Below are 27,238 nucleotides of genomic sequence, written 5' to 3' on the forward strand. Positions count from 1 at the left end.
GGCACATATGGGAGTTGATGCTTCCTGCTCCTCCCCCACTTCTCTCTCTCTGTCTCTCCTCTCTCTCTCTCTCCCTCCACTCTAAAATGAAATAAAAAATAAATAAAAATTAAATTAAAAAAAGGGAGCAGGACAGCAGGAGTAGCCAAGACGCAGGAATGGGACAGAACGCCGACTGTAGCCGGGTGAAGTGCGGGCGTGGCCTGAGCCCCCAGCTGACCCAATGCGTCTCCGCCGCTTCCCAATGGAACGAACCGGAAAGCCACTGCTCCGCCGGCGTCCAGTGGTGCCTATTCCGAACACAGAGGCGCACGCACGCACGCACGCACGCACGCGCACACACGTGGCTCGGCCCACGCGCTCCCCCCGGGGACAGAGTCAGGGGCGGGGCCGATGCCTGCGCGCGGGACTCCATCTCCCAGCATGTCCCGCGGCGACACCGGCAGCCGCCAAGGAGAAAGCTTGACGCGAAGCGGTCGAGCTGCCGCGGGGCGGGCCCCGCCGCACGCACAAACGCCGGCACGCACGCGGCACGCACGCGGGCGCACCCTCGACCCACCCTCTGACGCCCTGTGCGGGAGCGCGCCCGGACGTGTGCAAGGCGGCGGCGCGGGCGCGGGGGCGCGCGGTGACTGTTGGGTTGGCGCTGAGGGGAGGAGGCAGCGCGGCGGCCGCCGTTGCGCAGATCCGGGCCGCTGCTGTGGGGAGGGCGCCGGGGCCAGTGACCTTCCGGAGGCGGGAGCGAGCCAGGGGGCCCGGGACGCCGAGCACTGCCGCCGCCGCCATGAACAACTCGGGCGCCGACGAGATCGGGTGAGAACGCGCCGGGCCGCGGCCGCCGCCTCGGCCGGCCCCCTCCCAGACACCGTCTGGTCCCGTCAAGGTCACGCCGCGGGGCCGCAGCCCAGGATACCGCCGTTTCCTAGCCGGCGGGAGGGGACCCTGAGCAGCATTCTAGAGGTTCTCAGGATTCCTGTTGTTTCTTGGCTCAGGAGGACCCCAAACGGGAGCCTAAGGGAGTCGGGGGGGGGGGGGCGCTGCCGCGTTTAGTTTCCCGCTGCGCGACTCCAGAAGGGACCCTAGGGGGCACCTAAGGGGCCTGCTGCCGCTGCGCCCGAGCTTACCATCGGGGACCGCGAGCGGGAACCTGGAGGGTCTGAGGCGTCCTTTCCGCCTCCACGCCTCGGTTTCCGGCTGGGAGACCCTGGACGGGAGCTTAGTGGGGTCCCAGGCGCCCCGTCTGCCCCCATGCCTAGATTTCCCGCTGGAGGTCTCCAAACGGGAATCTTCACGGACTGCGGCGCCCCCAGCCCGCGCACAAACTTGGTGGGTTGGCGCACGTGGCGGGCCCGATGAGGGGGTTCCGGTTCTGCAGCCGCCCAACTTCTCCTACCAGAAACTTTGGGCGGCATCGCATCCTTTCCACTCTGGCCCGCCAAGTGCTAAGAATAAGGAAGGGTCACAAACAGAGATTCCTAGGGCCAAGGTCACGGGGACCGGTCAGCGCACCCCGCGGCGTCTGTAACTTGTTTTTGTGTTGATGGAACTCGTTCTCTCTCAGCGCCCACTTAAACCCTTTCAGGGTGTATTTAAAATAAAGGAAAAGGGAAACTCGGGAGGATCGGCAGCAAGCCTTGCTTCCGAGGTCTTTCTCTTGGCCCAGCTATTGCAGCAGGTTTGTTACAGCTAAGTTTCCCCTTAATTATAACCTTGCTTAGTGCCGAACCAGCCAAGATCCAAGAAGCCATCCCAAAGGAGCTAGAAAATGCAGTTCTGCCCTAGTGGAGGGGTTTGCTCTAGTTTTCTGTGCAGAGACAAGCTCCCAGGGCACCAGCGTAATATTACAGTTAGATTCCTCTCTGAAAAAGGGGGCAAAACTGCCGACTGCTTTTCCGTGGCTTTGTGTAAATTTCTTGGTGCCTTTGGCTTTGAACTGTGGTGTTTACAAAGTAATTGATTGGATGAGTCAGTCATTGTTTGCGGTGGGAGGCTGGTATCACTGGACCCTCATTTGGCTTCAGCCGCTTCATACACCTTAAATGTAAAATGCACTTTGTGAGCTCCTCCCTCGCCTAAACCCCATGCCATTTAGAGGACCTGGGAGTAAAAGCACTTAGTTCCCAGATGTGGGGTGGGGTGGGGTTGTTTGTTTGTTTATTTGTTTGTTTTGGTTTGTTTGTTAACCCTGTCAAGCACTAGAAGACTGCATTCTCTTAGGTAAATGAAAAGTAACAAGAAATGAGGCAGGGTGAAAGCAGGCTTCCCAAATTCACACCCACATGCACATGTCTCAGCCCTACAACTTGTCCCAGTTCTTAGATCCCAGCCAGGATCTGAGCCTGGGCCTGGACCCTCCAGCCCCCTGGGCAACTTGGGAAGGCTGCAGAGTGAGTAGCAGAACCAGAATTGGGACTAGAGACCCTGCTTGGCCATGTTCCCCCTCCCAGATTGCCTGAGTTTTAAAGTTGTAAATCAGAGGTGCCCCAGAAACCTATTGCTTTTCAAGTAAAAATCTCTTGCCAGAAAGTGCTGGCAGGCCCTGACAGGGTAACTCAGTTGGTTAGTGTCATCCTGATATAGCAAGGTTGTGGATTTGATCCCTGGTCAGAGCACATACAAATGAGTGTATAAATAACAAATTATTTTTCTTTCCCTTCCCCTCTCCCTCTCTCTCTATTTCTCTCTCTCTCTCTCCCTCTCTAAAATTAATATATAAATACACCTTTTAAAAAGTACTGATAAGTTTCTATTTTATGTAGGAACCTTGTGTTGGATGTGGTGTCCCAGGTCCATTTTGACGTCCTTGCTATGTAATTGTGTTATTCAGGCTCCCTGGTGATGAGCCCTCTTGTAGTTTCCTGTGAGGGGACCATGGTTGTGCTTTGGAGTGGTTATTATGTGGGAGGTTTGTAGTGCTCAGATCCAAGCGATGGCAGACATTATCAGGAGGTGCCAGCCCTGAATGATATTTGGTGATAGCCACCCTCACCTCTGATCTCCTTTGCTTTGGTGTGTGGTCACCACCCCAGTAGCTCCTTGGGGAGTGTTTGACAGGTAGGAGGGGCCACTCCCCTTTCCTTGACAGACCCATGTGTGTGCACTGTGGAGGCCTCAGGAAATGTGTGGATGCCTTAGGTACCATTCTTTCCTGGTCTGTACTCCTGAATTTTGTTTGAATGAAGAGCCTCCCCAATTCTTGACTACCTGAGCTGGCTCAGAAATTAGTATGAAATCTGACAGGAAAATTGAAGTTGGGTGAGACCACTGGCTGTAGTTAATGTGTTTAGCATCCTGATTGTCATAGTCAGCTAGAACAGAGCAAGGGCTAGGTCTTGAGGGCAGAAGGATAACAGTAGCTGTGTGTCACCTATAGTCATTTGTGGCCCTGTGTAGCTGATGTGTGGATGGTCAGACGTCCTCTGTTCCAAGGCAGGCCTGGCAGTGACAGGCATTCACCTTGTGTGTAGGGGTGGGGGGACTGCTGATCTGACAGGGCTGATAGGTCCTCCTTTCCTTGCCATGACCTTGGAAAGTCTAAGAAAAGGTCCCTTGATAATCTCGGTTAGGGTTTGTGGGTGCACATCAGAGGGCGCCTGACATCTTGTTGATGCTCCTGGGTGCTGGAGGAGAGCTCTCTCCCTTTAGTGATAGACATAGGCACTTTGTTCCACACACCTCTGGGGCAGCCAAGCTGTGTCAGGAACTGGAGAAATGGGAGGAAGATTTTATCTGGCACACACTATCCTATTTGCGTAACTGGGGACTGGTAAGACGGGGACACCTGCATGTCATCTAGGGCAGAGTTGCAGGGACGGGAGAACTTAGAGAAAGGAAGTTAAGCTGTATTGGGGTTGCTTCGAGGAAAGACTGGGAATGTGGGGTGAGTCCATGGTTGCTCAGCCAGAGAGGCTACAAGTGGGTGACCTCAGCAACCTGGAGCCCTGGTGCTGGCTGAGTGACAGCATGTGGAGTGTTCCAAGGCAGAGTGCTTGAGTCCTTGAGTCTTTCCTGGTCTTTCTGGAATAGTTTGTTAGGATCTGGAAAAAGATATCCCAGAGTTCAGCTCTGATAGGGCCTGGTTACATTGGGACCAGGAGCAGTGTGCTATACTTGTAAATACCTGTTTGTACTGATCACCCAACGAGGTGGGAAGGGTCATTGATTGGTTTGCTTTAGAGAGGTTGTGATTTGGGAAGGACATTGCATGGGATAGGGCAGTGGAAGAGTTCTTTCCACCATTCAGCTGTCAGTTCTGGGATTTTCTCTTGTGTCACATAACCCCCAGAGTCATCTGGGAGGGCATACTTTTCCCTACTTGCAGAAGAGAAGCCCTAGTGCCAAAGGCTGGCATAAGTGGGCTTTGGGGTGAGGTTCACAGGCCAGGATTGTGTCCCCTCCCAGGGCCACCTTTCTACTTCAGGGATACTGGGACAGACTTAAGAAGACCAGGTCCCATTGTGTCCCCACTGGAGACCAGGAAGATGCAAACATAGGCTCTGGGTTGGATGCTAAGAAGAAAGGCCCATTTGCTCAACAACTGACTGACTGGTCCAGGTCCTCCGCCTCTGTCCCCAGCTGCTTTTGGGTGGTCTTCTTGCCAGGCGGGATAAAACTTAACCAAAACCTGCTACTGTGGTTCCTGGGCACTGCCCACAGTGGTTAGCCCCAACCAAGAGAAGCTACTGAAGGCTGACTTTCCAGTGCAAAGACTACATGGTTGCTGTGAAGTCCACAGAGCAAGAGTGGGGTAGTCATCCAGAAACAGGTTTGGTTTCAGCAGGCAGAACATTCAAAGGGAATGTTAACTGGAGCCTGTGCAGAGCCCCTTACAGGAGGAAGTCACCAGTTGCCTCTTGAGGTTTAGGCCCTGGGAGCAAGCATGCTAATCACAGACTACTTTTTCAGATCCCCCAGTTGATGGCATTGCCTGTTTCCTGCTTTGGAACCTGACTTGTTCTGTGGGAGGGCCTGAGAGAGCTAGGAAGTCCGCAGATGGGTTTGGGGAGTATAGGGTCTGTGGGGCCTTGACATCCAGTTTTAGCTGACTAATGATACCCTTCAGGAGCAGGGAAGGGCTAGAGAGGGGGAGCAGCATGGTTGGCTAATCCTTTAATCTGCGGAGTCCTATGTGTACCTACCCATTTCGTCCTGAGGTTCACATGTTGCCAAAGTGAGTGTGTCTGGGCTGTCCCTAGATAGCTGGTGGGGTAATCAGGGCTCTCACTGACGCTACGACTGCATATCTGTGTTGGCTTGCTGCTTGGGCAGCAAGATCTAGGCTGGTTCTGTAGAGATCTTAAGTTTCTGGGGAGCTGGAATGCCTGTTTCTTACTTGCCTTAGTGAGGTTGGCCCTGAGGGCCCTTTTTATTTTATTGATTACAGAAACCTGAGGCTCAGAATTTGGGACTTTGTGCTGGGGCTCTAGAAAGGTCCCTGCCACCATGAGTCAGCAGGCCTCCCACGACCTTCTGGAACCTTCTTTGTGCAGACCAAAAGAGTGTGCCCTCAGAATAGGAGGAAAGGAAGTAGAAACACGTGAAGTGCCAGCATGGTGCTGCTTGGAAGGGAGGCTCCATGTGTTCTCTCTGCTGATAGTCATATTAGAGGCACCTCTTGCTGAGTGTCTCAGATATCCTATGTGATGGAATGGTTGTTTCAAAAGAAACCTAAATCCTGCCATTTCCTCTATAATGAGAATTTCCTAATTTATAATCTCATATAACTTCAGACTTACAGAACAGCTACAGGTTAATAATAAAGTCTCCAATATTCTTTATCTAGCCAGACTTACCAGAAGCTAACATTGTACCCCTTTGGTTTGTGCATACATCTTCCATGAAATATTGGAAAGGAAGTGATGCCCCAATGCCCCTTTCTGTGAGCCTGTCCCTTGTTGTTGTTTTCTGTTTGTTTGTTTATTTGGGTTTTTTTTGTGACAGAAACAGATAGGGACAGACTGAAAGGGGGAGAGATGAGAAGCATCAATTCTTTGTTGTGACACCTTAGTTTCTCATTGATTGCTTTCTCATATGTACCTTGACGGGGGGGGGGGGGGGGGGGGGCTACAGCAGACTGAGTGACACCTTGCTCAAGCTGGCGACCTGAGGGTTTGGAACCCGGGTCCTCCGCATCCCAGTCCGACGCTCTATCCACTGCGCCACCACCTGGTCAGGCCCATGTGTTCCATTTTCAAGAACAGAGATATTCTCTTAAATGCACACAGTACAGTGATAAAATTGGAAATCACAGTATTGATGTCATGTTATTATCCATCCACAGGGCAGATTCTAGTTCTGTTGGTTGTGCAGGTGATGGCGTTTCTGATTTTTCCCCCTTAATGACTAATTTTGAAATTTAAGTGAAGACAAACCTGGACTGGGCTGGTGGGTTCTGCAGATAGGTGGTGGAAGTTGGGTGCTTAGATGGGCAAAGACTTATTATTTTACTGTTTTGGTGGATGCAATGCTAAATAGAGGGTGGTATTCTCTAAGTGAATTAGGTTTTGTTTTAATTTTGTTTTTTGGAGAATGCTTGAATTTCTTTCCTGCACAAAACTTCTTTTCCACAGCAAACCCTTGGTCATTCCTTTTCTGAAGGACTGGGCAAATGGTTAATAATAAAGTCAGTTACTCAGCAGTGCTAGCCAACCTCTGGCCCTTGTCATTCAAGACCCTGTACTCCTACTGGTTGCCAGGCCTCAAGGAGTTAGGCATGCTGGGTGGAGCTGGGCCTGAGGCACAGCTTGCTCTGGGCAGGGCCTAGACAGCCCTTGGGGAGTGGGGCACAGATAGAGGCTCCACTCCCTGACCTGCCCCCCAGGGTTTTTGGAAGACAAGAGGCCTGCAACATGGTTTGAAGAGGCTAAATGTGAGCTTCATTGCTGCTTGGTCAGCATGTTCCCTGAAACCTGTTCTGACTAAGGCATTGGAAGCACAGCCACAGCCAGACACCTATTCTGAGTCCTTTTCAGCCCTCCCCAACCAGGAAGAGTGGTGGACTGTTTGTTGGCATTTTGAGGGTGGTAGTAAGTACCTGTCTGGTGGTGGGAAATTGTTTCTCATACTAAATTTAAATTGCCCTTCCTTAGAGAAAAGGCAGATTGGAGCAACAACAAAGTGCTGTCACAGGCATTTTGCCAGTGGTTAGCACACTGAGGTTCAAGTCACCAGGTGCAGCAGAGGTGATGGGTGTGCCTGTTACCTTGACGGTCCTATCCTTGGGTTGAATGCAAGGCTTGCTGTCTGGTGATTTTAATTTAATTTAATTTAATTTTTTTGCTAGAGATAGAAACAAACAGGAAAGGAGAGAAATGAGAACCATCAACTTGTAGTTGCAGCACTTTACTTGTTAATTGATTGCTTCTCACAATCAATGACTGGGGTCTCCAGCCAAGTCAGTGATTCCTTGCTCAAGCCAGTGAACATAGGATCAGCATGCTCAAGCTGAGGACCCCACACTCAAGTCGGTGGGCTCAGGATTTCGAACCTGGGACCTCAGCATCCCAGGTTGACACACTGTCCACTGCACCACCATCAGTCAGGCTGTCAATTCTCTTGGTTGCTCAAGAGGCAGCAGTGCGATCATCCTTGCAGGGTCCTTGTGTGTCAGGTGGAAACTGAGCCCGGGCTACCTGCCAGCATCTGAAGACTTTCCAGTTAGCGCCTGGGTCCAGCTCCAGGGGTGACAATGGTAGTGTCTCCTCTCCTGGTTAAAACAAGGATAGAGAACTGCCTCCATTAATGCTGGAGCCTTCTACTCCTGCCTCCTTTGTCATACCTGTCTCCAGGGTTTGGGAGGCTGGAATGATGCAGAGCAGTGCTGAGGGTGAGACAAGAGAGCATGGTTCCATGTGGAAGCTGAGACAGTTGCAGCGCCTCGGTTCACTCCCGGTCTACACAGTTTGAGGGCAGTATAAGAGGTGGGAAAGGCAGGCACTGCCATAGCCCTCCCTTGTTGGGTCCTAACAGTGTAGAGCTCTCCCCAGGGAGAAGGGGTGTGTTCTGGGTTCCGGACCTGCCAAGGGCTGTGCAGACACAAGGCAGGTACACTGCAGGGATGGTGTTGGGTTCCTCCCGAAAGTTCTAGTGTGGCTGCTCAAAAGGATAGCCCAGGTCATCCTTGGGGAATGTGGGCTAGGGCTCCATTGCTTGTCTGGCTGGAGCTCTGAGAACCTTTCCAGTGATTTGTGGGTTCTAGCTCATGACCACGTGTTAGATATCTGAAGCTTTGCCCTGTAGCTCCTACCCCTTTGTCATTCTGGTTTGTCACCTACCATCTCAGATCTTGATTGCAAATGAACAACATTGCAAGAGTAGTAGTGTAGAGACTTCCTCCGGTTAATGATCCACAAGCATATGCAATTCTGGACATTCACCCTGCTGTGTTGGCAAGTCTTGGAGTCATTTTTCATGTCTGCAACCAATGAGGCCAGGTGATGACTGTGGCTGTTGTGTGCTATGGCCATGACCATAATCATGACCATGTCACTCCTTCTGTCATGTGGATTACTGCCTTGGGATGGGTCAGATGGGCAGCATCTGTAAGGCAAGCATCATTTGACCCTAAATGTTTTCTTATTGAATTGCAGGAAGCTCTTTGTGGGCGGTCTTGACTGGAGCACCACCCAAGGTAGGTGCTATGACTGAGTGCCAGGTGCTACAGGCGAGCTAACCTTGGTCTTCAAGTTATGTTATGTAAATTAGTCTCTTGCTGCTACCTTAGGTTTCTTTAATTATTGGTTGATTATCTTTGTTCTTTCTTTTCCCAAGTGAGAGAAGGGGAGATAGAGAGACAGACTCCTGCATGCATCCCAACTGGGATCCACCTGGTGACCCCCATCTGGGGCCGATGCTTGCCACCAAGCTATATGTAGCACCTGAGGCAGAGGCTCCACAGAGCCATCCTTAACACCTAGGGCCAAGGCACTTGAACCAATCAAGCCATGGCTGCGGGGGGGGGGGGGGGAGGAGAGAGAGAAAGAGAAGGGGGAAGGGTGGAGAAGCAGATGGTTTCTTTTCCTGTGTCCCCTAACCGGGAATCGAACCCAGGACACCCACACACCGGGCCAACACTTTACCACTAAGCAAACTGGCCAGGGCCAAGATTGATTATCTTGATTTCTGGGATGGAGGGGCATTCAATTGCGCATTGGCGGGGACAGAGGGAATGCAATATTAGCTTTGAAACAATTAATTTCATCCTGATGTTTCACAGCAGAATTAGGGGAGAAATTAGGCTGCAGGTTCCTAGCTCAAGGCTGAGGTAGTTTCTGGAGGCAGGAGAACTGTTAACATGCAGAGTACAGTGGCCAGGGATTTGCCCAGCGGTCACTGAGTTCAGATGTAGCAGGAAGAAGCTGGTTGTCAAGTGGCCTTCGAAGTGGTGGTTCTCCATTCTCTTAAACTTCACTTTCCTGGATACCTTTGCCATAGTCCTGCTCAGTTGCAACATTTCTAGTTTATATGAAGATGTGATATATACCCATACTGTGGAGTCCCCCATTCTCCTTCATGTGTTCACCATCCTTGATCCTCTTCCCCTGCCCCCAAACTAGTTGATTAGTCAATGTAAAAGTGGCTAGTTGCACATTTTCCAGGTTAGGCTGGTTAACGAGGAGAGTGGCACATGTGCATACATATTTGCATGCCAGCTATGATGTTGTGCTTAACACTGGTGTGTGTGTCTGTTTCTGTTCCTATATCTGAGCAGAGACTCTCCGTAGCTACTTCTCCCAGTATGGAGAGGTTGTGGACTGCGTGATCATGAAAGATAAAACAACCAACCAGTCTCGAGGCTTCGGGTTTGTCAAGTTTAAAGACCCCAACTGTGTGGGCACGGTGCTGGCCAGCAGACCGCACACACTGGATGGTCGAAATGTAAGTGTCCTGGTGCAGTTGAGCTTTCTGCTGCTCTCTCTAATCTGTCCTTCATTTTACTGGTCTCAGAGCTTTTATAGATGTTTATGTTAAAGAATTCTTGTACGGGTTCTCTAAAAGGATTAAGGTTCCGTTTAGACTGGAGGTTGGAATAGGAGATGGATATGGATATGAACATGGTGTGAATTGTGTGACTTGATGGGTGAGTGCTAGTGTGCTCTGCTACTGGTTGCTGTTGGTAACACCTTTTCTAGAGAGAAGGGTGGCATATTTACAACTTGCTTGTTTGAAACTTCCTACAGATTGACCCAAAGCCATGTACACCTCGGGGGATGCAGCCAGAGAGGACACGGCCAAAGGAAGGCTGGGTAAGGGGCCAGTTGGTCAACCTTGTATGTTCCACAGCCAGTTTAAAGGACATCTGTGCCTTTATTGTTATTTTTTTTTTCAATTACAGTTTACATTTAATATTCTATATTTCAGATGTATAGCATAGTGGTTGGACAAACATATGCCTTTGATCTGGGTTTTTTGCTCATTAAGATTAGGAGTGCCTGACCAGGCGGTGGTGTAGTGGATAGAGCATAGGACTGGGATGTGGAGGACCCAGGTTCAAGACCCCGAGGTCGCCAGCTTGAGCCCAAGGTCGCTGGCTCAAGCAAGAGGTCGCTCAGTCTGCTGTAGCCCCCCAGTCAAGACACATATGAGAAATCAGTCAATGAACAACTAAGGAACCACAACAAAGAATTGATGTTTCTCATCTCTCTCCCTTCTTGTCTGTCCCTCTCTCTGACTCTTTCTGTCTCTGCCACCAAAAAAAAAAAAAAAAAAAAGATTAGGAGTGACAGGTCTTCTTTGACACTTGACCAGCTGAGAATTGCTCAGATTTACCCAGCATTATTAATTTTTTATCTCAGCCAAGATAAATTTTTATTAGTCTACTTTAAAAAAAATGACATCTCACACTGTTTATCATCCAGAGCTTTCTGGTTTTATTCGTCACAGATGCTCCCAGCCTGCCTGAAAGGGCCAAGAGCAGCTTCTCCCCCAGTCTCTCACTCCTCTCCTTGGTGGCCTGATCAACCTTAATGCCAAGGCTTCCACCACCCAGCTCTGCTGGCTGCTTCTTTCCAGACACAAACGTGGTCACTGGTTTCTCAAACAGCCGTTATGGTGACTCCTGGGGAATTCCCTGTGAGCTATGTGTGGCCCCTGGACAGGACCAGCTGGAGCAGACCTGTCCTCTGTCATTCACCACCTGCATCTCCACCACCCAGCAGTTCTCAGAGAAGACTATTGCCCGGAATACTCCCATGCTTATAGAAAGCCCTACTAAACAGCTGGGCTGAAGGCTTTTGAGAAGCTGCACACAGACCCCACCACACATGTCTGATCGTAGGTCTAGGTGGACTCTTGAGACCTGCATTTCTGTTTGTTGATGGCTAGAGTCTTCAGACCCTTGAAACCACTTTTATTTTTCTAACTTTCTAAAAAAGTTTTCAAATTGCAGAAAATTAGATTCATCAATTGTTACTATTTGCCAGAGTTATCTATGTTAACATCCATCTCTTTCTGAATAGACCACTCCTAAATTCTGGAACTTGCATTTCCTAAAAGTTCAACTTCCCACAAAACCTCCAACCCCCACAGCTAAGATTCCTATGGTGATGCCCAGTGTCACTTGTGTCCACACCACCATGCTCACATTTCTGAGATTATCTCACAGGCGACCTTCACAGCTTTTCAGACTAAACTCTTAAGCGCAGTCTAGATTATTTTTGGTTATTAATGTCCTTTAGTCTAAGACAGAATAGTCACGGACCATAATCTGCAAACCCGCCCCCCCCCCCGCCCCAATTTTTAATCAGGAGCAGTTGGGCCCTACCTGTGATGGCACAGTGGATAAAACATCAACCTAGAACACTGAGGTCGCCGGTTCAAAACCCCAGGCTTGCCCAGTCAAGGCACATATGAGAAGCAACTACTATGAGTTAATACTCCCCACACACACACTTCTCTTTCTCCCCCTTTTCTCTAAAATAAAATCTTTGTTTTTCCTTCTTTTCCAAGTGAGAGGAGGGGAGATAGATTCCCACATGTGTCCTGACCAGAATCCACCTGGCAACCCCTGTCTGGGGCCATGCTCACAACTGAGCTATTTTTAGCTTTTGAGACAGAGATTCTATGGAGCCATCATCAGCACCCTGGGCCAGTGAGCTTGAATCAATTGAGCCATGACTCTGGGACTGGGAGAGAGTGAGAGAGAGAAGGGGGAGTGGTAGGAGTGGAGAAGCAAATGGTCGCCTCTCCTTTGTGCCCTGACTAGGAATCAAACGTGGGACTTACATACACCGGGCTGTTGCTCTACCATTGAACCAACCAGCCAAGGCCAATAAATAAAATCTTTAAAAAAAGGAAGAAGAACAGTTGGGATGACTTAACCCATAAGGTCTTTGGGTAGAAAGAAGAAGGGTATTAGGAGAAGAGGGCATGGGAGGGTCAGCATTGCAGTGTAGGAGCTAAGGTTAGGGTCCACGCATAGAGGTTGGATGGGCCTGTCCCCTCCACGTTTGGCCCCCAAGTGATGAGCTGGGCTCAGGTATTTCTCTCCGAGGTAGGTGTGAGATCATTCCACATATAGCGGGGTAGGGGTCAGGGATGGTGAAAGAAAAACAACATAATGGAGTGGCTCTTCAGTTATAAGACTTTGTATTGTCACTGTTGGTCACCAGCTTGAAAACCACCACCTGAAAACCAGTCTTATCACTAGTTTTACTCATGGAGGATCCCTTGTGTGTTCCTTACTTTCTTGAAAACCTTAGTTTTACAGTGTAGAGTTTTAAGTTCTGTGCTGTTGTGATTTAGAATAATTGGACACTGTACTGTGGTCTGCATTTAAACACATTTGAAACAGTGCTGCCATGGTTCTAGGTCCAGTCTCCTTGGGTCTCTGGGAAAATGTTGTTCTTGGTTCTATTTGGACTCACTGGACTTTGAGAGTGTTTGGTAGCTTTCGTGGCTCTTACACCTATGCAGACACTCACAACCCTGGGGAGCATGCAGAGGGCTCCCTATGTGACCTAACCATCTTTTCCTTCTTGACACAGCAGAAAGGACCCAGGAGCGATAACAGTAAATCAAATAAGATATTTGTTGGTGGAATTCCTCACAATTGTGGTGAGACAGAGCTCAGGGAATACTTCAAGAAATTCGGAGTGGTGAGTTTTTCCCACATCAGCAGCATCCAGGTGGCAACTGCTCAACTTGGCCCAGTTGGGTTGGGCATAGTGGAGCCCTCAGAAGTGTCCTCAGAAGGCTTAGCCTGGCAGCTATGTCCTCTTGCCCTGCATCTCTAGAACAGAATAACTAGAGCCCATCCTTTCTTCATGGCCATTTACCACCCAGGAGCCTTTCTGGTTGGTTGTAAGGCACTAGGGAATGTTGGGGAGAAGCTGGCCTACTGTCCCTAATGGAAGACGGACATGTTACAGATCAGGTTCGCCTGGGACCTTGGACTAACTCCTCCTGCCCAGGACCTGAGACAAGGTGCCCACCCTTGGTAGCTGCAGCTGAGGATGGGCCTGGCCTGGCAGAGGAGTCCCAGAGCAGAGACCATTCCCAGGTCCTTGTATCAGCATCATGGACCTCACTGTATAGTGGTCCCTGGCCCAACCCCATTGGTCTTTTTGGAAGCTCTTACTGCCCTCTGGGCAGCCAGGCCTCACATTCTGGAAGAAGTGAAAGTTCTTTGGAATCTCATGGGGATTAGAGTTAATCAGGTTTCTACACAGAACCAGTTCTAGTGGAGCCAGCAGAGGAAAAGACATGGTTAGGTTGCCAGCGTGTGTGGGGCCATTGTATGGGTCACCCTGGGTTTGTGCTGCTCAAATGCCCTGTCTGTGGTGTGATCCTGCCTGCTCCCACTGTGTCCTATTTGTCAGGTGGCTCCTGAGTGTGTGAAGGCCAGGGTCAGGGTTTAGGAGTGTCAGAGCACGCAGTGAGGGATATACTCAGTGAGTGAGTGTGTGGGGTGCAAATTGGCAGCGAAAGCTGGGTCAGCAAGACTACGGGGGCACTGACCAAGGGAGATCCTGGAGCAGCAGCGCTCTGGGTCATTCCATCCCTGCATTGGGAATGGGAGGGTGCCTTGTGCATCTCCAGGCCATCAGTTCCCCTGTGGAGTGGTAGCCTAGGTCCCTGGCTCCATGATTCTCAGCCATCACACCCTGGAAGGCCGATCTTTGCCCCAGGACTCCCCAGACTGGAGCCTTCCCAGCAGACATTTGGCTTGAGACTGCTGTCATAGCCAGAGGTACTCATAGGCACCATGGCATCCAGATCCTCTTAACAGCCTTTTTTTTTTTTGTAGGTCACAGAAGTGGTCATGATCTATGATGCAGAAAAGCAGAGGCCTCGAGGTAAAAGAGATGGAGTTTGTCCTTGATCTTCCCCCTCAGATGGCAAACTATCTCACAATTAGGTGGTGGTTGTAGCAAGTATTGCCTCAGAAAAGGGTGATTTGGAGACTTGATTAAAATGCAGGCTCTTCCTGTGCAGCCCCCAGCTTGTCTGTGCTTCCCAAGGTCAGACATTACTGTCTTTTTTTTTTTTTTTGGCTCATTCTTTTAAAGTTTTTACAACTTGACATGAATTTGAACATGGTTTCTGTTTTGCAATGTGCACTGAAAGACTTGTGTCCTTTTTCATTGTGACCTTAGTTACAACTGTCTTTTGTCTTCAGCTCACGCCAGTGTAGTTTGTCTCTTGCCTCCAGCTCATGCCAGTATAGTCAGAAGTCTCATTTCACGTCGTCAGGCGAGATCTGCTGCAGCTCAGCTTGAATGTGGAGTTTCCTTTATCCATCTCATGCTTTTTTTTTTTCCTGTTTTTCTATTCAAATCAGTTGGGCTGGCGGGAGAAGGGGCACATCCCCACCAGGACTTCCTGAGCAGCCCACCCTTGCACGTGTGGCCTGGGCCAGCCGGCACCCAACTTCCATGCCCTTTTGGGTTTGGTGGTTTTATTTTTTGTTTTGTGGCTGCTGCTGTTTTCCCTGCCCATCTGTTTTGGTTCATCAGCTGCTTTGGGCCCAGCCAGGAGCTGATCTGCCGATCCGGGCCCTGCAGCCCCTGCCCTGTGGAGACCTCTAGAGCGCTGAGCTGCTGCCCACAGCATGCGCCCGCCGTGCTGGAGAATAGTTTGCCATTTGAACTTCCATCCTCTTACTCCATGATTAAGTAATGTCTTCCCTTCATGTTGATTAAGCTGTTAAGTCATAGTCTTAATTTTAATGTAGAAGTACATGCTTAGTGACCTATTAAGTGTTTCATAGTAAATATAGTAATGTTAAGTAAGTGGTTTTTCTTTTCTCTCTGTGAATTTTTGTGATTAACGATATCTCTTTAGATTTCTTTTCTCCAGGTGCTAAATTATATCACACAGGTACAGGCCATCCTGCAGTCAGAGGAGGGAGCGGGCTTTGCTCCAGTGGGGTGTAAACGAAGTTTCAGTGTGTTTCTGTGCTGCTTCCTCAGTGGTGATGTCGCCTCTTGACACAGACGCATCCCTAGACGTCCTGCCCCAGGCTCCTTACCCACGAGTCACCGCCTCTTGTGCCCTAATGGACCTCGCAAGCCCTGTGGTTTCAGACACACCTGCACTCTGAGAAAATGCTACTTTGTAATATGCGTTCATCACCCGTGCTGTGTTTCACCATTGCCTCCAATCTTGTGAAGCCTCAGAACGTGGGGATCTCGAGAGCTGCTCTTAGATTCCCCAGGTCACCCCCCACCCCCAGGCCACTTGCGGTCCTTATCCTGGGCTCAGGGTTGGGGGTGCAGGTAGAACGGGCTGGCGGAGAGAGCACTTTGAGCTTGGCCCTTGGGTATGCATTCCCCTGTGGCGCACACCGTCCTTGGCCATATGGCTCTGTAGGTCCCCCTGAGTCCTGGTGAGCCCCTTTGAGTGCTAGGCAAGCAGAGGGCAGGAGCACCACCCAGAGCAGCACAGTTGGTCAGCAGGTGTCCCAGAAACAGTTCCTTCCTTACTTTCCAGAAGCTTTCATAAAGCCTCTGATTCAGTTGATTTAGGATATTGTCCCTGTTGGGGCTTCAGTGTGTATCTCTGATGGTTGGTGACCCCTGACTTCTGGCCCATGCAGCCCCACTCTGCCTTTGCTCACCTCATCTTTCTCCTGCCCTTCATTTCTCCCCAGCTTTGTCTCCTCTCCTAATTTGCCATCATGGTTCCATTTCTTCTCACGTCATATGTAGATTCTGTGTGTGTGTGTGTATATGGAGAGAACCAAAAGCTCCTGCGGCCCAGTTATGCCTCCCACAATGGTTTTACTTGTTACCTTCCCAGGTGGCCTTGAGGGTGGCTGCTCCACCCATCTAACACAGGCCTACCCCTGGCTCTACACCTTTGCCACAGAACACTATTTCTGTGCCCTTTCATCATGCTCATCTTCTGCCCCTTCTTGGCCCTGGCCCCTCCCCTCACCCATCCTTTGTTCTTTGGGGTCTTCTGGCAGCTGTCTGCCCTGTGTCCTTTTGTGCTCAAAGCTGTTGGGCCCCGTGAACAAGGGCAATAGACTGAGGACCAGACACGCCACGTTAGCCAGGTGGTCGCGCTTACCCAGACCAACCAAACTTCGTTTATACTGCCGCTTCCTTGTGTTTGGAAAATGCTAAATTATTTTCTCTTTAAAAGTTTCTTTGATGACGTGGTGCCTCTTGCTCTTGCTGCTGACAGCAGAGTTGACCTGCTGGAACCCGCTGTGGCCTGTATCTTTGTGTATTTTGTTACATAGATACGTGCAAATAGATACCTGTATACATACGTATGTGACCTTGACAGGACTCCTTGGGCTTACCCAACAGTGTTGGATAAGCCTAGCGAGGCACTAACTGTGATAGAGACCATACTGTTAACTCCTAGGACAATATATGGCTGCTGTCAGCACTAGCTACAAAGCAAATTGCAAGCCGAGGGGGAGAACCCTGGTTTTCAGCGAAGCAACAGCACACGTGTGTTTGAGGCAGAGCACTCAGCTGCTCCCTGCCTGCACTTGTCTTCCACAGAATGTCCTAGCACCAACATGGCACACCTTGCCATGTTTCATGACCTTCGCTGTTGGGTTGTCCAGGCTGCTGCTCTCTAAGAGATGCCCTGGCTATTCCAAAGTGTCCAAGTGGAACCCCAGTTCGAGCTGGGCCTGGGTGTCCAGCGGGTCCCCCTGCCTCAGTCAATTGCCGGGTAGGCCTGCAACCCCCTCCCTCACTTGCTTCGCTGAAGCCCTGGGTTGATCCTTCGGCCCGTCCCTAATACTGTTCATCATCCTGTTTTGTGTCACAACACCCTGCTACCTTGATTCACTCTTCGTCGTTGGCTAGGTTTTGGATTTATTACTTTCGAGGACGAACAATCAGTGGACCAGGCTGTCAACATGCATTTTCACGACATCATGGGCAAAAAAGTGTGTAGTTGTAGTTTTATTTTACCTTAAGACCAAACCAAGTCTCAGGCAACTGAAGGATGTCACTGGAAACGGAAATTCCTTCATAGAAAAGGTTCGAGCTAGAGGTGCTGGGACCCTCTGCTGTGGGGTGGACCTCTGGATGGGGGTGGGTGGTGGGCGGCGGTTCTCCAGTGACATCGCGGGTTGCCTCAGGCTTGGTTCTAGTGACCACTCCTTCAGATGTCTGTACTGTATTCCGATTGCTTCATCCATCCTGTGATGGGCAGCTAACCTTTGGGACCAGGTTTCGTGTAAAACTGAAAGAAATGTAAACATCCTGAAGGATTGGTTGTTTTAATTGGGTCACTTACTGTGAAACTCCAGTACCAACCACATGCTCTCAATAGTACTTAACTCCATGCAGTCAAGTGACCTCTGGTTGTTTTATCTTCATACTGTGTTGCCGCCACGGAGGTAACTGTCAGAAAGAGATCCTTAACTCATTTGCCTGGGGCCTTGGAGTTTTTGGAGAAGTTAACAGTAAAATAAATAACTGGAGAAATTCTGCTGTGTGGGATTTCTTACAGTTAGCAATCTTTGGGGCTTTTGGCAGGATCCCTGTTTGGGTCCTAGTAAAGCCTGCTTAGCGCACCCTGGCGGCAGTCCCCGTTGGTGTGTGCCCCCAGTTTCTTCTCGTTCGGTTCAGCATGCCCAGCTCTTCTGATTGAGATACTGGAGGGAGCATGGCACTGGGGCCTCCCCGCCAGCCCAGGCAGCTGACCACAGCCACTTCCTGATTTTCATCAACAGGGTAGCTGTTCATATTTGCCTGGGGCTCAGGTCTCCATGCAGGCTTAATTTTATTTGAACTCAACTAAATGGGTGACACATACCTCACTCTGACATTCACTGAAGCTTTTAGTTTAAAATTAGTGTATTATGTATTATGGACTTCAAGGATATACACCAGTTAAGAGTACAAGGTCAGAGGAGCTCACCTTCAGTAGCTGAAGGTCCCGTGACATTTAAAACTTGGAAGAATTGTGGTCCTGCTTCAGGGACAGAAATGTCTGCTAAGTGCATGATCTGCCCCAACCCCAGGCTGCCGGCCCCGGCCTTTAGGGTGAAGGGTGTCTGAAATTAGACTGCTCATAGCTGACATCACTGGCTTCTCATGCCTGAAAGTCTTGCTCCTGTCGCATGACCTTCACTGATCCCTGCCAGTCCTTTTTTTTTTTTTTTTTAATGACCATGTTTTAATCTCTTTTTTTTTAAGATTTTTTTATTTATTCATTATAGAGAGGGGGGATAGAGAGAGAGAGAGAAGGGGGGAGGAGCAGGAAGCATCAACTCCCATATGTGCCTTGACCAGGCAAGCCCAGGGTTTTGAACTGGCAACCTCAATGTTTCCAGGTTGATGCTTTATCCACTGCACCACCACAGGTCAGGCTACTTTTTTTTTTTTTAAGATTTTTTTTATTTATTAATTTTAGAGAGGTGAGAGAGAAGTGGTAAGGAGCAGGAAGCATCAACTCCTATATGTGCCTTGACCAAGCAAGCCCATGGTTTCAAACCAGTGACCTCCACATTCCAGGTCGATGCTTTATCCACTGCACCACCACAGCCAGGTCCTGCCAGTTCTTTAGTGGGGATTTCCGACTGTAATAGGCTCAGGTCCCACTTGTAATTAAAACTAGAGTGGCGTGACTACACCCAGGCTCCCATAGGAAGAGAGTAAAGGAACTTTTTTTTTTTAATTACCAAGGCTAGTTTGTTTTATAAGCAGGAGTCAAGGTCCCTTAGAGAGTTTGTGAAGACTCATTAATTTAAGCTCTTTGAAACTCCCTTGGTCCTGCTGTCCTGATGCCTTTCACCAAGGGGGACTTTGTTTCATGGAGTGTCCTTGGGGCATCAGGAAGGTGGGGATCTTTGTGCATCTGTTTTACAGCAATATTGATGCAATTCTGATACATAATGGCTAATTAGCTCACCAGATTGATACCCCAAGGGTGACTCTGTGTGGATCATTGTTTCTCTTATTAAAGTTTATCATAAAAACAACAAAAATTCAGGATTCTTAAATGCAGTCCTGGAATTGGGACATCTTTTGTTGTCATCAGGGGGCAAGGAGCAGCATAAGTGGGGCAAGCATTACTCGCTGCTGTGTGGGCCCCTACCCTGGCTGTGGCTCCTGACACATTCAAAGAGGAAGGGTCCTGGGCTGCTGACCCAACACAGTATGAAGATTGCTTACTGATCCAAATGTCCATTTTATTGCATGTTTGTTTACTTTTTGTTAGATGTAATGTAAGGCTCTTTATCACATCCATTCCCTCTGACATTATTTTGAATTAATTGAGATCCTTTAAGCGTTAGCCTGGGGAAGGTAAGTCATTATCTTCCTTTAGACATTTTAAATTAAAAACCTAAGTAAACCAATTGTGTTTCTCAGGTATGAGCTGAAGGCACAGGCAGGGTGGGTGGGCTCCAGAGAGGTCCCCCACCACTGTGGTGCGGCCAGGGGCCAGCTCCTGCCACTTGGGATTCCAGGAAGGCCTGTGACAGGGCTGTGATTATTAGAACAGCCCTGGTGTCTGTCCTGGGTTTTTGAGACTATTGAAGGAGGACACTGCTGTTTTAACTTGACTGAGAGACCCTTATTATGCATAAAATGCTCAAAGCTCCCTGCTTTGCAGCACATAGGGCTTAGCATGTTACAGTCACATCTGTTGTACCTGAGAAACATTTTTTAAATATAATAATTAAAACAAAATAACTTTTAAAGAAAAAAGCTATTGGCCTAAGTAAGATTTATAGTTAAGTATTTAGTTTTAAGTTGTAATAAGATGCTAAGCGTAGTTGTAAGTTACCTGAGGGTGTGTCTGACGGGAAGGGGCCTGGGACCCGTGCGTTCCCCTGAACGAGACTTTGGTTTGTCTAGGTGGAGGTTAAACGGGCCGAGCCTCGTGACAGCAAAAGCCAAGTGCCCGGACAGCCAGGGGCCAGCCAGTGGGGGAGCCGCGTCGTGCCCAGTGCTGCCAATGGCTGGGCAGGCCAACCCCCACCCACATGGCAGCAAGGATATGGCCCACAAGGTAAGGCTCCCCAGACCAGCTATTGCACCACCTTCTCCAGACTTGGCGCAGAAGTGGGGCTCCCTACACCACTGAGCGCTGGGTCCCTGGGTTCTGCCTTGTCACCAGGTCTGTCTTAAGGGTGCTGTGGCCTCCTGTGGTGTGCTTGGGCCCCAGCCTAGTCCCTTTTTGGGGTTTGGGCCAGCAGGGTTGCAGTGAGTGTCCTTGCCCTTGTGTGACTGACTGAGCACTGAGATGCCTCATGTCCCACAGAAGTTTCCCTTTTCTGGGGTGGTGCTTCCAGGGACAAGTCAGGAGAAAATGGTGGGTTTTGGAAACTCTGATAGTGAGCAAGTGGCAGGCAGCCCACAGTAAGAGTGGATATAGCCACCAGATGGGAGACTTTGATCACAGGCTTCTGGGATGTGTAGGGTTTCTGTCTCTGAGACCCTTTGAAGCTGTCCCTGTTCTCTAAGCTGCAGGCTGACACCAGCTAGGTGTTGAGTTCTCTGTGGGGTATGCAGAGCAGTTAAGGACAGGTTGCCAGGAGGTTTGGGGGGCCCTGGCACAGGATCCAGGAGTCGCCACCCTCGTTGGAAACCCAAAGAGTGGCAGCATCTAGAAAGGGGCAAAGGAGGTCATGTGGGCCTCTGCATATAGGGTTCCTGGTGCCCCCAAGTTTGCAGAACCATCTATACACAGCTTGAGGCTTTATTCTTCCTTTCTCTAGAGCTCTTTTTTTAAAAAACCTGTATTTTATTGCAAAATAAAATAGCTCCAGGAAACTATTTACTGATTCTAGATACTCATCCACTGGTAGGTGAAGGACTCATGCTTGGCCAGCAGCCAGACCTGAGATCCCACACATGCACTTGAGTCCCTGATCTGTGGGTGTTCCCTACATCCCTTTTGATGGTTCTATTGAAGAACCGTGGCCATCTGACTCAGTGGCTTTTCTCGGGATCCTCGCCTGTGGAAGAGGGCATGGACAGCAACATCTGCATTCTCAAGATCACAGGGCATGTCTCTCTGGGCTGCTACATCCTGCTTGTGTTCAGTGGAGCTCCAGGAGGGTTCTGCCAGCATGGCAACTGTGCTATGGGGGAGAGAAGGTGGGGCTTGGCAACCAGTTGGTGACATTGGGCTGACACAGCACCAATCCCTGTCTTTGTTTTCTGTTTTAGGAATGTGGGTGCCAGCAGGACAGGCAATTGGTAAGTCTTTTTTTTTTTTTTTTTTTTTTTTTTTGTATTTTTTTTTTTTTTTGTATTTTTCTGAAGCTGGAAACGGGGAGAGACAGTCAGACAGACTCCTGCGCCCACCAGGGGCGACGCTCTGCCCACCAGGGGGCAATGCTCTGCCGCGACCAGAGCCACTCTAGTGCCTGGGGCAGAGGCCAAGGAGCCATCCCCAACGCCCGGGCCATCTTTGCTCCAATGGAGCCTTGGCTGCAGGAGGGGAAGAGAGAGACAGAGGGGAAGGAAGGGGGGGGGTGGAGAAGCAAATGAGCGCTTCTCCTATGTGCCCTGGCTGGGAATCGAACCCGGATCCCCCGCATGCCAGGCCGACGCTCTACTGCTGAGCCAACCGGCCAGGGCCCAATTGGTAAGTCTTTGTTCAAGAAATAGGGAGTTGACAAAATCTGAAGGCAGTGGGCCTCTAGTAGGCCAGGATTTGGGCACATGGGAGCTGTGTGCCATGCTCTTCCTCACCCTGTGTTCTGTGTTCCAGGTGGCTATGGACCACCCCCTGCGGGAAGAGGAGCTCCCCCACCGCCCCCACCATTCACGTCTTACATCGTATCAACTCCTCCTGGGGGGTTCCCCCCTCCTCAGGGCTTCCCACAGGGCTATGGGGCCCCCCCGCAATTCAGTAAGTCTTGGAGCCATGGGAGGCCTTTGCTGCACATGTTTAATAGCTCTCCTGACACTTGCACAAGAAGAGGGGCGGGCAGCTGGGAGCCTGTGCTAGGTGCAGCCTGTCACAGTTACTCAGCCTGGAGAAAAAGGATGAGCCGACCTTGTGACCTACATGTTTGTTGGCTTTGGCCTCTTTGTGGGCTGGCCCCAGCAGTTGTCACAGCCTGAAGACCTTGCTCTTGTGGTCATGCCTTGGAACAAACCTCTGGACCTAATCTCTGTGATTCATAATTAAGGAGGCTTCACGTCTTGATTCACTTTCCTCTGTGTTTTGCTTTGTGGTTGAAGATCTGGATGTTTGTTGATCATCCAAGTTTCCAGAAAGGTTAGAGCTCTTCTCTGACCTTAGGATCCTCATGACAAAAGGGTGCAACTACCCACTGGGAGCTGGGTTCCACAGTAAAGAGGAAATTCTCACCTAACCCAGGATGGCCACATGTCATTCTACCGACATAAAGGGTCTTACAGCCTTTTTCCTACTAAGTCCTTGGGATCCACATGTGTCACTCTTGGGGCTGCAGTGTGGACCAGCCACATTCATAGGCTTAGTAACCACACATGGCCAGTTGTCCAGGACTGGGTAATTCAGTTCTGTTGCTTGGAGCAGCGCCACATGATGATCTTGTGACCCTTTATAGAAAAGATATGTCCACTCCTGGCCTAAATCACATCTAATTCTCTTTCATTTTTTTTTTAAGTGAGAGATGGTGGTGAGATAGAGTCCTGCATACACACTGACCGGGATCCATCTGGCAACCCCTATCTGGGGGCCAGTGCTTGAATCAGCTGAGCTCAGTGGCCAGGGCTAACGCTCAAATTGCTAGCCACTGGCTGCAAAAGAGGAAGAGATGAGGAGGAGAGGGAGAGGAAGAGAAACAGATAGTCGCTTCTCCTGTGTGCCCTGACTGGAAATCAAACCTGGGACTCCATATGCCAGACTGATGCTCTATCCACTGAGCCAGCCAATCAAGGCTGACTTTTTCTTTTCTTTTTTTTTTTTTTTTTTTTTTTTTGTTTTACTGAGACAGACTCCCACATGTGCCCCAACCAGGATCCACCTGGCAAGGCCTCTCGAAAGGCACTGCTCTGCCCATCTGGGATCTCTGCTCCATTGCTTAGCAACCGAACTATTTCAGCATCTGAAGCTAGGCCATGGAGCCATCCTCAGTGCCTGGAGCCAACCTGATGAAACTATTCGAGCCATGGCTGCAGGAGAGGAAGAGCCAGAGAGAGAGAGGAAGGGGAAGGGGGAGAGATGGAGAAGCAGATGGTCACTTCTCTTGTGTGCCCTGACTGGGAATTGAACCTGAGACTTCACACGCCAGCTGACCTCTACCATTGCACCAATCAGCCAGGACCAACTTCTGCTCTTCTCATGAGCATTCCTGAGCAGTGATTTCTACATAAATTACTAGCCTGACCTGTGGTGGTGCAGTAGATAAAGCGTTGACCTTGAATGCTGAGGTTGCCGGTTCAAAACCCTGGGCTTGCCTGGTCAAGGCACATATGGGAATTGATGCTTCCTGCTCCTCCCCCCTTCTCTCTGTCTCTCCCCTCCCCCAATCTCTAAAATAAATAAATAAATCTAAACTTGAAAAAAAATTACTAGCCAGCATCCACCACAGGCACATGGCTCCTGGGCCTACACCAGCTCCTACTGTCCACAGTTTTCATGCCAGTCTTTTGCCCGTGTCTGCAGGGTCTAGTTGCTCATGCATTTCAGATGAAAATCCTGATCTGACCTGTGGTGGCACAGTGGGTATAAGCATCCACCTGGAACGCTGAGGTCGCCAGTTTGAAACCCCGGGCTTACCTGGTCAAGGCACATATGGGAGTGGTTGCTTTCTGCTCCTCCCCCCCTTCTCTCTCTGTCTCCTCTCTCTAAAAAATTAATAAATCTAAAAAAAAAAAAATCCTGAAAAGGCTCCTGATGGTTAGGCTATCCTGATGGTTAGGCTATGACAAGCATAGTGTTTGTCTTTCTGTCCTGTTTGTTTGCAGGTTTTGGCTATGGGCCTCCACCACCACCACCGGATCAGTTTGCGCCACCAGGTGTTCCTCCTCCACCCGCCACTCCAGGGACAGCACCTCTGGCCTTCCCACCGCCTCCATCTCAGGCTGCCCCAGACATGAACAAGCCCCCAACGGCACAGCCAGATTTTCCCTATAGTCAGTATGGTGAGTGGCTGTGCCTCCTGCCTTCCTCCCTCGCAGGCAGATTTCCCACCAGTGGTAGTTTCCAGATCAGGTGGTAGTTGTTGGAAAGTTCACATGACCTAGGTCCTAGGATCAAGCAAGCAGAAAGTGGGATTTCAGTTGCTTGGATTTTGCCAGGGCACTAGTCATAGAAAAGCATGGATTGTTCAGCAGGTATCCCCCGGCCTGTGAGTTTGGAAACCCAAGGCCATGGCCGGGCTCCCAGGAGGATGGTGTGAGGGCTGCGATTGCTGTTGGGCCGTGGACCCAGCAGGATCATCACTTGGGTAGTCTCAGCTCTGGACTGGGGCCGGTACTGGGTTTGGCGTTGGCTTTGTGCTTCACTTGAGGGGCTGGTCATGGAGTAGGTGCTTCTGAGCTTGGTCTGCAAGGTGACAGCTGAATGGGGGAGCTCATGTAAGGCCGGGGTGTGGCCTGGGGTCTCCCCATACTAGGATCATTTCTGTGCCTGCTGCAAGGGGCTGGGTCCTCCAGGGCTCCTGCAAGGGTTTCAGCCCCTTGTTTCCCACTTTATGGCATGAACTGTGTCACCAAAGACCAGTGTCTGCAAGTCAAATGCAGTCCCACCAGCTGACTAGGTACTCCCCAGTATCCCTGCATTACACACTCTTGTTCCCTTTGGGACCTCGCAGGGCTGCAGTCACTGAGCACATGCATTCTCAACCCTGCCTGGAACAGGACATGTTGGTGGCAGATGTGTGAACGGCCCTGGGTGGGGGTGTACATGATCTCTAGTGTGTCGCCTCCCTACCATCCTGGGGTAGTCACCCTGGTCTCGTCTCTCGCCAGGCCTGGGTACCTATTCTCAAGACCCTGCGGGCTTCGGGCCCATACTTTGTTTACACTCTTATGGTCAGGCTGAGCAGTGATATGGCCTAGGTAGGTGGCGCTTCCTCATGCACGGTCCTCACCTGCCTGCACCCGGGCACTGGACATCGCCTCCTCTGCTGTCCTGGGTGGGATGGACCCACGCTGCCCTCTGGGACACGGCCCAGGAGCTCCGCCTCCTAGTGTGCCCCCAATTGGGAATCTGGGGGCCCTGGGATGGCCTTCATCCAAAGAGTGTGGTCCGGGTGGGTAGGGAGCGAGGATGGTGCTGTTCCTTTTTCCAGAAGTGCCTTGTGCCTTCCGAGGTCAGTAGTACAGGGTTAAGGTCCTATTTAGAAGAAGGACCTGACACACTCAAGATGGGCTGTGCAGGTGTGGCCAACTCAAGTCATTGAAGCCTAACACTCTACTTGCAGTCCCTGCCTGCCCCCATACTACTTAGTGTTATAGAAGCCTCCAGGTTGGGTCAACAGGAGGGAGGACTGTCTGGGGCCTGGGGTGCATCCAAGAGTGAGGCCAGGGTAGATCAGTTTCCTTAAATCCTGAAAGTGCCTGAGCCCATCCTGCATTATACTATAGAACAGACTTTCTAGAAGCCTGAGGTCAGCTGAGCTGGGCCAGGTGATGTGCATCTCCAAGCCCAAAGGTATCTCCTGACCCTCAGCTCTGCCACCAGGACTTCCTCTCTCTTGAGTCTGTGGGGACGAATGGGGACCTGCTGAGATCAGACAAGACAAACCATGGGTCCACAAGGTCTCACAGACTTTATTCTTTCTGTGCGGAGACAGGGTCCCGCTGGGGTTTCAGGGTAGGCTTTTCTGGAGACACATGCTCCTGGGGGCCCAGTGATGCCTGGTAGGAGCAGGACCCTGGGTCCTGTTGGTGGAACCCTGGCCACTCAATGCACTCTCTCCCCACAGGTTATGGACAGGACTTGGCCAGCTTTGGGCAGGGTTTCTCAGACCCCAGCCAGCAGCCTCCCTCCTATGGGGGCCCCTCAGTGCCAGGTTCCGGGGGCCCCCCTGCCGGCGGAAGTGGCTTTGGACGAGGTCAGAACCACAATGTGCAAGGATTCCATCCCTACCGACGCTAGCTGGCTGGTGCCACGCAGACGGCTAGAATGGCCGAGACCCAGGATTTGAAACTTGTGAACTTGTGACAATCACAAACTTGGCAGAAAAACCGCAATTCAACCTTGGGGGGAGGGGCTGACATGAGGCTTTTGGAAGAGGCTATGGGGACTGAAGTTTTTAAATATATTTCTTTCTCTAACCCATCAGCACAATAAAAAAAAAGTCACTGGTTCAACAACAGGGTTTTAAAAAAATGTCTTCAGCTTTAATTCAAAACTTCAGGTTTCTTTTTCTTCCTTTTTTTTGAAATTATTTTCCTGAGCCTTTTGTTTTACCGTATATTGTAAACTTATGTTAAAGAAAAAAATATACATTTACAAATTGTGAGATTTTTAAGAGAAATTTTCTACAATGTATACTGGCTTATTTTTTAATTTAAAACAGGGTTTCTGTTGGCACTGGTGGAAGTGAGGGGCATTTTTGGTCCCCATACTCCTGGCTTTGAGGGTTGGGCCTTCCTGGTCCAGAAACTCTGGAGCTTAAAGAAGCAGTCTACTGAGTGTGTTTCATTTTTGTTTATTCCTTGCTTTTGTCAATTTACCTGACTGGCAGTGTCTGCAAGTGTGCCGTGGGGGTCGCACCCGCCTAGCTTGACTGGCAACCACCCCGCGTCCAACAGCATCAAGGACCAGGAGGCCTTGTCAGTCTACTTCCCGCGCATGTGGCTTCAGGGCATCCCCACTGACCAGTATAACCCTGGTTTGAATAAAGAGAAGTGCGTTTGGATTAGAA

The 27,238-nt window shown here is 50.2% G+C and overlaps 1 protein-coding gene across 5 annotated transcripts; it reads left to right on the forward strand.

Moving 5' to 3' along the window:
• Nucleotides 1-601: 601 nt before the first annotated feature.
• DAZAP1 (DAZ associated protein 1) lies at nucleotides 602-27,238 on the forward strand. Of its 5 annotated transcripts, none has more exons than XM_066277425.1 (13): nucleotides 602-813; nucleotides 8,589-8,629; nucleotides 9,710-9,876; nucleotides 10,179-10,244; nucleotides 12,984-13,094; nucleotides 14,246-14,294; nucleotides 17,271-17,353; nucleotides 20,277-20,430; nucleotides 21,594-21,623; nucleotides 22,141-22,281; nucleotides 24,330-24,506; nucleotides 26,294-26,348; nucleotides 26,381-27,238. In XM_066277425.1, exons 1-13 carry the CDS (start codon nucleotides 785-787, stop codon nucleotides 26,490-26,492), a joined length of 1,215 nt encoding a protein of 404 aa, XP_066133522.1. In that variant the 5' UTR covers nucleotides 602-784; the 3' UTR covers nucleotides 26,493-27,238. The 5 variants fall into 5 exon arrangements, with proteins under 5 accessions (XP_066133522.1, XP_066133505.1, XP_066133498.1 ...); XM_066277408.1 differs by adding an exon at nucleotides 25,335-25,424 and having other exon boundaries at nucleotides 603-813; nucleotides 26,294-26,429; XM_066277401.1 differs by having other exon boundaries at nucleotides 604-813; nucleotides 26,294-27,238.

Source organism: Saccopteryx bilineata, chromosome 1 (genome assembly GCF_036850765.1).
Source record: "Saccopteryx bilineata isolate mSacBil1 chromosome 1, mSacBil1_pri_phased_curated, whole genome shotgun sequence".
Taxonomy (NCBI): domain Eukaryota; kingdom Metazoa; phylum Chordata; class Mammalia; order Chiroptera; family Emballonuridae; genus Saccopteryx; species Saccopteryx bilineata.

Bases quoted from the DNA above. Each gene is read 5' to 3' on its own strand.
- DAZAP1 (XM_066277401.1), top strand. From the start codon at position 785: ATGAACAACTCGGGCGCCGACGAGATCGG. The intron at 13,095-14,245 runs GTGAGTTTTTCC...TTTTTTTTGTAG, and splicing joins ACTTCAAGAAATTCGGAGTG to GTCACAGAAGTGGTCATGAT. The intron at 14,295-17,270 runs GTAAAAGAGATG...GTCGTTGGCTAG, and splicing joins AGAAAAGCAGAGGCCTCGAG to GTTTTGGATTTATTACTTTC.